This window comes from Myotis myotis, unplaced genomic scaffold (genome assembly GCF_014108235.1).
Source record: "Myotis myotis isolate mMyoMyo1 unplaced genomic scaffold, mMyoMyo1.p scaffold_m19_p_12, whole genome shotgun sequence".
In the NCBI taxonomy this organism is placed as follows: domain Eukaryota; kingdom Metazoa; phylum Chordata; class Mammalia; order Chiroptera; family Vespertilionidae; genus Myotis; species Myotis myotis.
The window spans coordinates 3802334-3815582 of record NW_023416316.1 but is presented as its reverse complement, the minus strand read 5'-3'; the positions used below and the strand labels follow the sequence as shown (position 1 = coordinate 3815582).

Sequence of the window (13249 nt, the reverse complement as noted above, 5' to 3'; positions counted from 1 at the left end):
GGTCAGGGGCATGTACCTGGGTTGCGGGCACTTCCCCAGTGGGGGATGTGCAGGAGGCAGCTGATCGATGTTTCTCTCTCATCGATGTTTCTAGCTCTCTATCTCTCTCCCTTCTCTCTGTAAAAAATCAATAAAATATATTTAAAAAAAAAAGTTTGAGGACCCCTGAGCGGACAATTTCCCAGTCACTCCTGGCGCTTGCCCCTTCTAGCCTTCGCACGTGCCCTTCCCTCTGCTAGGACACCCTGCCTCTGAACTCAGAATGAACTTTCAAAACAGCTTGGATGCCATTCCTCCTCGTCCCTCTCGCCTGGTCCTCAGGGTAGCCCGGGCCTCCCTTACCAGTCCTGATAATGGCTTGTCACACAGACTGGAGAGGGCAGGGCCTCATTCGCTCCTTTATCTGCAGCACCCAGAACAGCACTGGCAGAGGGCGTTTGGGAAATGCTTGTTGAGTGGTACCGCGGCCACCGTGGCGGTGGGCCCACCTGGTCTGCCCGGCCTCCTCGTCCATCTTGGAGATGCTGCAGTTCTCCAGGATCATGTGCCCAGAGATGTCCAGGGACATGAGGTTCCCCAGCTTCTGCACAAAGAGGCTCAGCACCTTGCGAGTCAGCTTGAACTTGTAGTAGCTGGAGAGGCGGTCTCGGGAGATGTCCAAGTGTCTGGAGATTGGGGGGAGGGGCACAGATCAGGAGCTGGACACAGGTTGGGACTGTCTCAAAGACCCTGCTGCTTCAGTCCACGGCAGGGCAGGGCCCCACCCTACCACACTGCTGCAGGGCATTCTGGGAAAAATCCTACTGGGACCCGGGGGCCCTAAACAACCCTGATCCAGCTGCCACCTGGGGTTAAAGGAAGGGGACGTCTCTTCCATGCCCACCTTCTGCCTGGCCAGGGCTCATGACCCTTCTGGGACTGACAACACGAACCTCCCGCACCGCACCCCGACCCCAGCGAGCTGTGGGCGGGCTGCTCACCGCAGCTTATGCAGCTGGACGATGACACGAATGTGGTCGTCCGACAGGTCCATGTTGTAGAGCACGAGGGACACCAGGCTATCCTTCCACTGGGTCAGGAAGGCCGCGTCGCTGGTCTGAATGCCTGAGAGGTCCAAGGCAGCCAGCGCACTGAGGGGCCGCAGCAGGGACTCCACGGGGACCCCATCAATCATGCGGCCCAAGTTGAGGCAGCGAAGGCGGCTAAAGCCCTCGAAGGTGAAGTCCTTAACCAGCACCTGGCAGGTGGGGTTGACGAGGCACTCGTCCTCACAGCCCCCGGGGTTCTCCTCCTCGTAGAAAATGTTGGCGCAGCCGAAGAGGCTCAAGGACACCAGGGTGTGGCTAAAGCTCCGCAGCGTCTGCAGGCTCTTGGCCGACAGCTTCTCGCAGTTGGTCAGGTTCAGCTCCACCAGGTCCTGGGAGGAGGGACAGCTCCGTCATCACCTTGCCCAGCCCCTGCCCTAGGCTGGCCCTGGGCTAAGGGGGCCGTGGAGGGGTCTGTCCAATGGGGAAGAGCGCTGGACGGGCCTTGGGATGCTTGTCCTAGAGGTGATCAGCCCTGCCCGACTCACTGTTTGACTGTCTCGGGCCGCCTCCCATGCCCATCTCGTGCCCGGCAAGGCAGGTCTTACCTGCTTGCGAATGGCTTCCAGGTCCTGGTCTTGCACCAGGTCCTCGCGGAGGTGGATGCGGGTGAGGCGGGTGCTACGAGGATCTGAGAAGAGGCTGAAGAAGCTCTCGTGTGGCTCAAAGTTGCAGGCAGCGTTGACCAGTTCCACGTACCTGGGAGGGAGAAGCCTGGCTCAGGGGAGGGGCATCGTCCCCTGCAAGGCCCAGCGTAAGCCCTCTCCTCCCTGAGGCCTTCTCTGATCAGAGACAGAGGTTGCTGCCTCCTCCTTCTCCTCCTCCTCTTCTTCATAGTATCTGGTTGGGTCCTGACTACCCTACAGGTGAGATACCCTGATCTGTGCCCCCGCCCCCTTCCAGGAACCAGGAGTCCAAAGGTAGACTTCCTGGTGATGAAGGGGCCTCTTATCAATAGAAAATCCCAAGCTCTTCCCCCCAAACCATAGACACTTCAGGAGCAAACATACTGCCCACACACCTCTTCTCTAAGCCAGCTTCTGGCTCCCTGACCAGCCCCTCCCAGGACCCTTTCCCACAGGAATTAAGTCTAGGGGCATGGAGTTCCCAGGCGGGTACAGGCAAGCCCTCAGTAAACCCTGAGAGAGACCAGCTTATGCAAGAATCCTGGTCTTGGTGGGAGAGGCTTTGCAGTCAGACACTGTGGAAGCTAAATCCCGCTTGGCTAGTCACTGCCTGGACAACTTCACTCAAGTAACTGAGCTGCCCCGGGCTTTGGTTTCCTCCTCTGTGAAATGGCCGTCACTCCGGCCTACAAAGCGCTCCACCCAGAGCTGCCTGGCCCACATTAAGGGCTCAGAACATTACTACAAGGTGGGTTCCGTCCTCAGCTCACACACAGGTTCCCACCGTATATGCAACTGTCTGGTCTAGCAGGTTCCCTTCTGGGCATCTCGACACCCCAGAGGTCAGTGAACACATGCCATGCTTCTAGGAGCCTCCACTAGCGGGGAGTCCTCTGGAGGGGCCACGTCAAGGCTTTCTGAACGATTCGATCCCTGGTCATGGACCCATTTGGGCACTGGTGTGTAAACCTGAATGTTCACACAGTCACGTGTTCACAGGCTCCGGTGTGCACACACACACAGGACAGCAAACAACTTCATTTATGTGCCGGCTTCTGTACCCCCTCATAGGTGTAATGCACACCTACAATTTCACACTCAGACATTCCCTGTGCTGCAGAAGCCCATGTGTACACCGACCCATTCCTTCACGTGCACACTCCTTCACACACACACACACACACACACACACACACAACTTTACAGTCAGAGGTACACCAGTATTCTATACCCATGGACACCCTTGTGCATGCACACCCACCCTCACACACACACATCCATGGTCACACTACCACATGGTGCACACACACTGGCCCTAATCTCTCCACACATGCTCATCTAAAGACTTGTGCCCCTGCCCCAGCTCCAGGCCTGCTCACTCGTTGACAAGCCGGTCACAGATCTCGCTGGGCAGGAAGATGTCTGGATGCAGCCTCGGAGACCCCTTATCCAGTAGGTAGCCCAAGGTGCCGTCCAGGTTGCGCAGGCAGAAGTCGGTGCAGAGGGCTGTCAGGGACTCGGGAGTGTCCGACGCCATGCTGGGGGCAGGAAGGTGGGCCACTCCAGGACAGGGGCCTCCAGGGACAACAGTCACTCCTCAACACTCACAGGATCATTGGCAGAGCCACAGCCTAGAGAATGGGAAAGAAGCTACGTGAGCCCGAGGGCCAGAACCACCAGCTGTCCTAGGTCCACTCCTGAGTAGGGAAACTGAGGCTCCAGATGCCACACTCAGATTGGCAGCTTAGCAGACCAGGGCCCAGGATTCCCGACCTCCTCTTTGCCCCTCTCTGCTGATTTGTATGATTTGGCCTGCAAAGAGCAGGGGGCCTTGCCCAAGTGTTTCTTTTTTTTAAAAAATATATTTTATTGATTTTTTTTTTTTTTTACAGAGAGGAAGGGAGAGGGATAGAGAGCTAGAAACATCGATAAGAGAGACACATCGATCAGTTGCCTCCTGCACACCCCCTACTGGGTATGTGCCTGCAACCAAGGTACATGCCCTCGACCGGAATCGAACCTGGGACCTTTCAGTCCCCGGGCCGACGCTCTACCCACTAAGCAAAACCGGTCAGGGCTCCAAGTGTTTCTCTGCCATCCCAAATGTCTGTGGACAGACCTGTGTGTTGGGAACCCAGTGTTTGGGTGTGGATAACAGGGGCTTTGTTTTGGTTAATCCACCAGAGGATATTTTCCATTGCTTTTCAGAGAGAGTGGGAAGGAGGGAGGGAGGGGGAGAGAGAGAGAAAAACATCAGTTCTTAGCTCCACCCATTTATGCATTCATTGGCTGATTCTTATAAGTGCCCTGACCAGGGATTGAACCAGCAAGGTTGGCACATGGGGATGATGCTCCAACCAACTGAGCTGCCTGGCCCGGCCCCGCAGTGTAATCTAACTGTCTCTAGCTGTCACTGTTGGAACACTTAGTATGTGCCACGGCTTTACAGACACGTTATCACTGAATCTCAATCTATATGATGAAGAATCAGGCTCCTCCTAATTGAAATGAAAATATGCGTCCACATCAAAAGCTGTACGTTAAAATTCACAGTGGTATTATTCGTAATAGCCCCAGATGGAAACAACACAATGTCTGTCCACTAAGGAGTGGACAAACAAAAATGGTCTATCCCTACAATGGACTATAATTCAGCCGTAAAAGGAATGAAGTACAGATACATACAACACTGGGCCTTAAAACATTATACTAAGGAAAGAAACCACACAAAAGGCACTAGGCACACATACGATTCTGTGATTCCATTTCTATAAAACGTCTAGCCAGAACAGGGAAACCTACAGAGATGGGGGTAGGTCAGTGGTTGCCTCGGGCCGGGAGGTTGGGGGAAATGTGGAGGGACTGTGGGTGGGTTTGAGGTTTTCTTTTTCGGGGTGATGAAAATGTTTCTAAAATTGATTGTGGCGAGGACTGCACAATTCTGTGAATATTCTAAAAACCACTGACTTATCTACTTGAAATAGGAGAATTGTACGATACAGAAATATGGCTCCATAAATGAGTTATGTAAAAAATGAAGTCTCCTACTACCTTCATGACACTGAGGCAGGTAAAGGCTTCCTAAACAGGACTCAGAAGGGGAAAATGGTAAGCCGATCTGCGCCGAAGAAGCTTCTGTTCGTTCACCCACAAACGTCAATATGAGGCGGACCTCGGACCTACACGTAAGGTTTCTAGAAGAAAACACACGAGCGCGCCTTCATGGCTTTAGAGTAGCTCAGCTGGTTCGAGCGACGTCCTGACACACCAAGGGTGCAGGCTTGGTCTCCGGTCAGAGCACGTAAAGAAGCAGCCAATGAACGCATAAATAAGCGGGACAACAAAATCAAGGTTCCTCTCTCCAATCCATCGATGCATCTTTTTTCTTAAAAAAGGGAGAGAGTTCTGGCTGGTTTGGCTCAGCGGATAGAGCGCTGGCCTATGGACCAAAGGGTCCCGGGTTTGATTCCAGTCAAGGGCACATGCCCAGGTTGTGGGTTCGGTTCCCACTGGGGGGAATGCAGGGGGCAGCTGATCAATGATTCTCTCTCCTCATTGATGTTTCTATCTCTCTCTCCCTCTCCCTTCCTCTCTGAAATCAATAAAAATATTATTTTTTAAAAAAAAAAAAAAAAGGAAGAGAAAGGGCAAGCAGGAGTAGAAGATATTTCCAATAATATATACACAATTCGTAGAAAAGGGGGATAAAACCCCCACTTCACAGGGATGCTGGAGTAAATGAGACACCGGGAAAATGCTTAGTTTCAGGTTTGACACGACTAAGTGTATAACAAAAGGTGGTTAAGCCCTGGCCGGTTTGGCTCAGTGGATAGAGCACTGGCCTGCGAACCGAAAGGTCCTAGGTTTGATTCCAGTCAAGGGCACATGCCCAGGATGTGGGCTTGATCCCCAGTGGGGAACTTGCAGGAAGCAGCCAATCCATGATTCTCTCTCATCATGGATCTTTCTATCTCTCTCTCTCTTCCTTCCTCTCTGAAATCAATAAAAAAATATATATATATAAAGTGGATATGATGTAATCTTACAGATGGGGGAACTCAAGCTCAGAGAGAGGCTACTCGGTCCAAACTGGGATTTGAGCCTGGTCTCTTGGACTCCGTTACATCATCTCTTGAAGGATTTTGGACTTTAAGGCCCAGCATTGCCCCGGCTCCTTGGAGTGTTGGCGTCCATATCCGACTCAGCTGGCTGCTCAGGAAATCCAGTGGGCAGCCACGGAGCACCGGGCCCTTTGGAATGGCCAGTTCTGAGTTCTGGTACCGCCACTTGCCGGTGGGTTTGCTGTACGAGCCCAGTGTCCAGTCTCAGCCCTGCTGCTTAAGAACAGGGGAACTAGGGCGTGTCTTCACCTCTCTGCGCCTCAGTTTCTATTCCAAAGTAGGGAGCGCTTTGTGAAGATAACACGGAATGACACAGAAATGGCTGAGCATAGTTCCCGGCACATAGTAATTACTCAATAAAAAGCCAGTATTATTATCGGCATCATAATCATCATCACATTCTCCTATCTCACCCGCCCTGGTCCCCAAGTAGAGCAGTCGATTCCTGTCCAGCTGCAGGTCTGCGCTGCCTACGCCTGAGTCTCCTGCCATAGGCCCTGTGCCAGCTGTCCCACTGGCTATGGGGCACCCTGGAGGGAAGGCACAACAAACAGGCTGCCTGGGCCCTGGGCATGGCCTTCCTTTGCCTTTAGATCTGCAAGAGCCCAGCAGCCTCTCTTGCCTGGGCCACTGGAGTCAGAGGGCACACTGCTGGCTGGGAGACAGTCCCAGCTGGAGACCGGTGAGTCCCATCTCTTTAAGCGTCACTCAAGGCCTCCAGATTTAGAACCAGCTTTCTGGTCAACTTGAGGACAGTTCCTTCCCCCTCCGGCTCAGCCAGCCCCAAGTAGCATGGTCGGCGCTGTCGGCAACTTGTCCTCAAGTGGGCTTTCTGGTCTGTGCCCACAGACCCCCACTTAACTGGCCTGGCCTCCTCCATTGCACTGGCGATAGGCCATAAGGGTCACCTTCAGACCTTTGCTCAGTCGGTTTGCTTTCAACGGGGACCATCCAAATTCAACTAACTATTCCACTTTCTACCAAATACTTCTCCCACCCCCAAATACACATCCACGTCCCTCCTGCAGGAAGTGGCACGGACCACTCCAATCCACCACCTTTGACCTCTCCTCCTTGCTTAGCTGATGCCTAAGCACCCTCAGGTCTTAGTGTCGACACCATCTCCTCTAGGAAGCCTCCCCTGACTGCCAAGTGTGGCTGCTGTGGCCCCGAAGGCCATCCCATAATAGTCCACGCTTTGCACGGATGCTGGGCTAACTACCTGGCTTCCTTGCCAAGCGGCCAGCTCCAAGAGGCAGGAACCAGGCCGTCTTGCCTGGCATTCATTCCCGGGCTCAGCCCAGGTCCTTTGCTTGTTCACTCAGTAACTCTCTAGTGAGCACCGTGCATCCGATGGCGAACGAAACCAGACAAGGGCTTTCTCCTGGTGAAGCACAGTGGCTCCGAAGGCGGACAGCCAGCCACCCAGGAGGCACCCAGACCCGCCCCCCGTAACTGGGACCAGGTTCTGAAGGGGAGGGAGGTACCTGGGGCTCTCTGTGTCGATGCCAGGGACCTGCCTTGGAGGCGGCATTGCAGTGCAACCCAATGAGTCACAGTGAACTCTGGGCGCGCAGAGCAGGGAAAGGCGCTCCAGAAAGAAGGCCAAGCTGTGCACAGGCTGAAGGGACAGACGGTGTGGGGCGCGGGCACCACAGCCCAACTCCACGACCATGTGCTGGACAGAAAGGCTGACCACCACGGGCCTGACAACAGGAGGGTGTCGGCAGATGCCTGCGGGAGGGTCGGGGGCTCGCAGGCTGTGCCACACGTGGGAGCCGCGGGCAAGGCCTGCTCTCGTATCCTCCCTGCCCACCTGCCCAGGACAGTGCTAGGCACCCGGTGGCCACCGAGGAACCTGGTGACTGTAACAGAGCTGCCCTTTCTGCAAGCCACGCCCAGGCACCAGGGGCTGCTCGGCCCTGACTCTGCTCCTCGGGAGGAAGGGGCACCACCTGTCAGCCGCCAAAGCCCCCAGAAGACAAACCAGGCAAAGGGCACCATTTGCTAACTGCCTTCGGCAGCGCCGACCCTGCTGCTTGGGGCTGGCTGAGCCGGAGGGGGAAGGAACCGTCCTCAAGTTGGCACCGAGGCTGAGAGCCTGGGGGCTGGAGTGCCCGGCCACTTGTGGGCATCCAGCTGCAGGCCTGGCACCCGCAGAGGCAGCCACCTCCCCTGCCCAGCTCCTCACTCCTCAGCACCGCCATCGGGGTTCCGGCACCTGGGGCAGAGGGAACTCTGACGGCGACAGAGCAGCACCGGGTGAGAACTCTGCCATTCCTGCTCCTGCAGGTTCTCTCAAACTGGATCCTTCAGGAGCTGTGACATCCTACGGGGGAGGGAGGGGGCACGGCAGGGAGAGCAGGAGAGAACGGCAGCAGCCGCCACCCCCACATTGGTGACTTTCAGACGTGGCGCTGCGCGTATTCCACACGGCCTCCTATTTAACCAACAAAACAGCATTCCCTAGGACACTGGACTGTGGCTAATTCATCATCTGTGTAACCAGTTGTCTAACGACCCCTCGCCTGGCCCCACGCTCCTGGATCCACAGGGTCCGGCCCATGCCTGGCACCAACAGAATAAAGGTTTGCTTTGCCAGTTACCATTTTCTGATGAAGACACCGAGGCTGGCCTGAAGTGACTGGCAAGAATGGGATGCAACCCTAAGCCAAGCCAGTGCTTCTCACCAAACCATTCAGTCCTCCATCCACCAACCGGAGGGAAGAGAAAGTGAGGTCCAGAGGCGGGAGCGTGGGACCCCGCCAGCGCTGACACCCAGCCGACAGGGTCTGGGGGGCAGGAAGCTCTGAGCCTGGGAGCAGCGCCCACCTGTGAAATATTCACCCAGGAGCGGGGGCGGGGGGGAGAACCCCAAACAAATGCCCTATTTAGAGGCTGGAAGCTTTCCAGGAGGGAAGGGATCACAGGGAAGATTGGGGGGTAGCAGGCTGCTGTGAGGGGAGTCAGGGCAAGTGCCAGGGGGCTCTGGGGAGCAGGGGTGCAGGTGAGGGTCAGAGGGCTGACCTGCGGAGTTGAAGTCTGTAGGGGGGGTCATGTCAGGGAGATATGGAAATGGAGTGGAGGAGCAAAGTCATCACCGCTCGCTGGTGCTACCCGGGGGCAGAGGGGCCTCTAAGGAGACACCCTCACACCCATACTGACCACCACATTCCAAGAACTCTGCGATTCACCACCACACGAGGCAGCTGCGGCTCAGTGGTGAAGTCATTTGCCACGGCCTATGGAGACGTACAGACCAATATGTATACACACACTCATTAGCTCCAGACCCAGTGGTCTGAGCTTCCCATGCATCTTCTCACTGCAGCCACACATAACTGGAGGGATGAATATATTATAATTTTGTTTTCCAAATGAAAAGACTATGGTTCAAAGAAGTGCAATGACTTGCCTAAGGTCCTCCAGTAAGTGCGTGGCTCTCTCTACCATTATGCTATGGGCACGAACGGGTTCTCCCACCCTCAGCTCTCCCTTCTGTGGTGTGAGCCTTCACTGCCTCCTTACAACTCTGAGTGTCCTTGGGCACTGAGTACAGATGGTCGGACATCGCTGAGAGCCATCCTGTGGACATCTATTGTTTGTTTGCCAAGGACTGGAAGCTTCCTGAGGCAGGAACCCTGTGTGATCCTTGAGATCTCCATGACAATAGTGAGGGTGTGGTTGGTTGTGGGGGAGGAGACATAGTTCCACAAGGTGCCCAGGCAATATTTACACCCTCAATATTCATCAGGGTCCTTACCTGCTTGGTGTGTTGCAAATGTACCTACCTCAGGCGGTTGGTGAGGACATGGCATGAAATGAGGGAAGAAGGTGGCAAATGCCGAGCTGGTGTGGCTCAGTGGTTGAGCGTCAACCCATGAACCAAGGGGTCACTGGTTCGATTCCCGGTCAAGGCACATGCCCAGGTTGCGAATGTGATCCCCGGGGGGGGGGGGGGGTACAGGAGGCACCCAATTGATGTTTCTCTCTCATCACTGATGTTTCTCTCTCCCCCTCTCCCTTCTTCTCTATTTAAAAGCAATAAAAACATATTTTTTAAAAAGGTTTTTTAAAGTAGGTAGTAACCAATCATTATGGAGCAATTTCCAAAGAATGATGTTTGGAGAGACCCTTCTGCTCATTTTTGAAGCTGGAAAATCTGCTCATTTCTGAAGCTTCATGATCCAAAAATAGATGACCGAGGGGGAGACTCTGAACTTGCATTTTAGGAATCGAGAACAGCTCAGTTACTGAAGCTGCAGAATCTTGGTGATGCTAACAAGACTAGCCCTTTACCTTTGTCGAGGGCTTTAAAGTGCAACACATTCTTTCAGAACCCCTTTTCATTTCACCTCCCGGCAGCCTTCAGAATTGAAGTCCAGACAGGAAAACTGAAGTCCAGACAGGATGTAGCTGCCCAAGCTCACACAGCAGGCCCGAAGCACAGCAGGCGCTTGAACCCTGACCTAGATCGCCAGTCCGACGACCCAGCTCCAACACGCTGGCTTTCAGCATCTACGTGCTCGGATCTTTCATTTTCAAGTCCTCTCCCCCACACGCCCGCTCCGCCTAGCAGACTCAGGCCTAGACTTGGGCGGTGGGAAGGAGACCAACCTGCAAAATCTCAGCCTCTGCTGGGCATTTCTGGGATGGACAATCCCCATCATCAGATCAGCCACACACACTCTGACCATACATCTAAGGCCAACGTATACTGCCCTCACCAACCTGTCTTCATATTTACTTCAACACCGTATTTTGCCTGTTTTATGTAGTGGGATGGGATCTTGCTAAGCTCTTTTTAAAAAGCCCCCATCACCTCCCACTGTCATCAAAAAGCCAGGACCAAACCCTGGCTGGCTTGGCTCAGTGGATGGCGCATCAGCCTGTGGACTGAAGAGTCCCAAGCTTGATTCCAGTCAAGGGCAAATGCCCGGGTTGTGGGCTCGATCCCGTGTGGGGTGTGCAGGAGGCAGTCGATTAATGATTCTCTCTTATCACTGGTGTTTCTATCTCTCTCTCCCTCTCTGAAATCAATAATATATATATATATATATATATATATATATATATATATTATTGAGATATATATATATTATTGAGATATATATATATATAGGCATATGCATGCCTGGACCAAGCTACCATCTTCCCTGTACAGATGAGGAAACTTCAGTGAAAAAGATCCCTTGCCCAAGTTCTCACAACCAAGAAGCAATGGCATGACCTGATTTAACCACAGGGCTCTATGGCTGCCCTTTTTGTATTTATTCCATCAATGATCATTAGAGAGATGGAAAAAGGGTACTTACAACTCAAGGACAGAGCACAATGGCCATCTGTCATCTAAAACAAACCTGTATTTTCTCCAAGCACCAGACATTTCAAGTTAGCACAGTTCTGAAATGGTGCCCCATTAGACACCCCATGACCTTGCATCACACAGGCAGTCCCCGATATCCTCCCGGACACTATGGTCCCCACTATTCTCTGACTTCATCAGCCACTCCTCCCCTCCTTCATTCTACTCCAGCCCTGTTGTCCTCATGCTGTTTCTTAAAAGCATCAGGTAGGACCTTTGGACTTGCTATTGAATGCTCTACCGCCAGAGAGCTGTAGGGCTCCCTTCAGGTCTCTGATCAGATATCAGCTAATGAGACACGTTCTCTGACCACCTTCTATAAAAAGATGCCTGTGCTCTCTGGCTTTTCCCATGGCTTTCTTCTTTGGTTTTCTCCACGGCCACCCTACATATTATGTTTATTCTTTGCTGAATAAAGCAATGAACCAAAACAGAGAGGCCCCGCTCTCCTAGCTACCACCTCCTACTCTAAAGGAAGCCTGTCTTCAGTGCTCATTCTAACTAGTGTGAGCCCTGAAGAGAAAAATCAGAGGGGGTGGTTTTCCCCAAGGAAGCATCAGGCATCCCTCTCCCCTGGAAAACCAAACGTGCCGGCAGGCACAGGCCAAGACCGCGGATCCTGGACACCGTGGGCCAAAGAGCAGCCAAGTCACATTCCACCCACAGAGCTCCAGTGGCCAGCAGTTTCAGTTTCAACTCACCTACCCGGCTCCTTGCTCCTCAGGTTTGCAACCCCACCCCATCGCTTTCCCACCCAGTTGGGCTGTTGAGTTTCTCTGCACCTTGTCATCCCTTTTAGGAACTGAGCCAGAATCCAAACCGCCCCTGAGCTCTGAAGCAGGGCTTTGGGGGAACTTAAGCTCATCCAACAGGTAGGAGGGGCAGTCCTACATGATCCCCCATTTTGTAGGGGCATTCAACAGGGAGTCATTTTCTCTCTGGAGGAGGGGAGCTCAGTTTTAAAGGCACGTTTCTCAGACCTGGCAGCAGGGGTAGAGCAGGGAGCCCTCCCACCATTGGCCGAGATGGACCTGTGCAAGTGGTTGCAGCTGCGATGCTGAAGCGACGCCGAGGCGCCGGAGGCAGGAGGGGAAGGGGTGGGACGCAGAAACATCCCTTGGCTCTGAGATCGAAAGGGATGCTTCCTCGCCCGGCCGCCGAGGAGCGGAGGATGCGGCCCGGGCCGGCGGGGGATGTCGTCAGGCTAAGGGACGGGGTCTGAGGGAGACGGGGGTCGACGAGGCGGAACTTGGGTTCTTGGGGGCGGGAGTCCCCGGCGGGAGGGGGTCGCGCCCGGGGGACCCCATGGCCGTTACCTTGCCCTTAGGGCTGCAGGCCGCCGGGTGCTGGCTCCGGGGCCCGGCCCCTCCCCCGATCCGGCTCCTCCGGCTGGGAGCCTGCAGCCGCCGCCGCCTCCGCTGTCAACAAACCCCTGGCGCGTCACTTCCGGGGCCGCCCCTTAGCAACAGCGGACCGGTGTCCGCGAAAGGTTCCGCGGCGAACGCGGGCGGCGGGGGCGGAAGGTTCCGGGGGCTCCCCTCGGGATCCCGGACCCGTGCGCCGGGGCCGGAGGGAACCGATGGGCGTCCCCACCCGGGTGGTGAGCACGTGCGTCAGGGGCCGTCCGGGGGCGTGCGCTCGTGTGATCGGGGTTCGGTCCCGCTCTGTCCTGCGGCTGAGCCAGCGGAGCCCCGGCAATGGCCCAGGGCGGGACTGGCTCCTCCTTCCCCGTCTGCGCCGACGTCCCTGGGAGCGCCAGCCCCTACCTACGCGCAGCGCCCCATGGAGCATCTCTGGGTGCACGGGGAGCACACCCAGTCCAAACGCCGTCATCAGCTCCCTCCCAAGCGCCCTGCTACCCCCCCCCCCCCCCCAGCTGGGTAATCGGCCGCCAGGGCACTCGGGAAGTCGGGAGTTTTCCTCAGCGCCTGGGCCAGTCGCCAGGTCCAAGGATCTCCAACCCAGTCCCTTCTCTCCTCACCCAGTAGTGCCGGACTTCGTCCACCATCATTTCTTCTCTGGGTTCCTGCAGCAGCCTCCTCCTGGAACTCC

At 55.0% G+C, this 13249-nt stretch overlaps 1 protein-coding gene across 5 annotated transcripts in view; it reads right to left on the bottom strand.

Annotated features, from left to right (window-relative positions):
* The window catches only part of ZER1 (zyg-11 related cell cycle regulator), a 27405-nt gene extending 14156 nt beyond the window's left edge, over positions 1–13249 (bottom strand). For 3 of the 5 annotated variants that reach the window (XM_036329444.1, XM_036329447.1, XM_036329448.1), the window contains exons 1-5: positions 12514–12667; positions 3091–3342; positions 1634–1784; positions 981–1417; positions 489–665 (exon numbers count right to left, since the gene is read on the bottom strand). In XM_036329444.1, coding sequence (XP_036185337.1) covers positions 489–665; positions 981–1417; positions 1634–1784; positions 3091–3248 — 923 coding nt within the window. In that variant the 5' untranslated portion in view covers positions 3249–3342; positions 12514–12667. Of the gene's footprint in view, positions 1–488; positions 666–980; positions 1418–1633; positions 1785–3090; positions 3343–4762; positions 4907–12513; positions 12668–13178 lie in introns of those variants that run through there. The other 2 variants (XM_036329446.1, XM_036329445.1) reach the window with 2 other exon arrangements.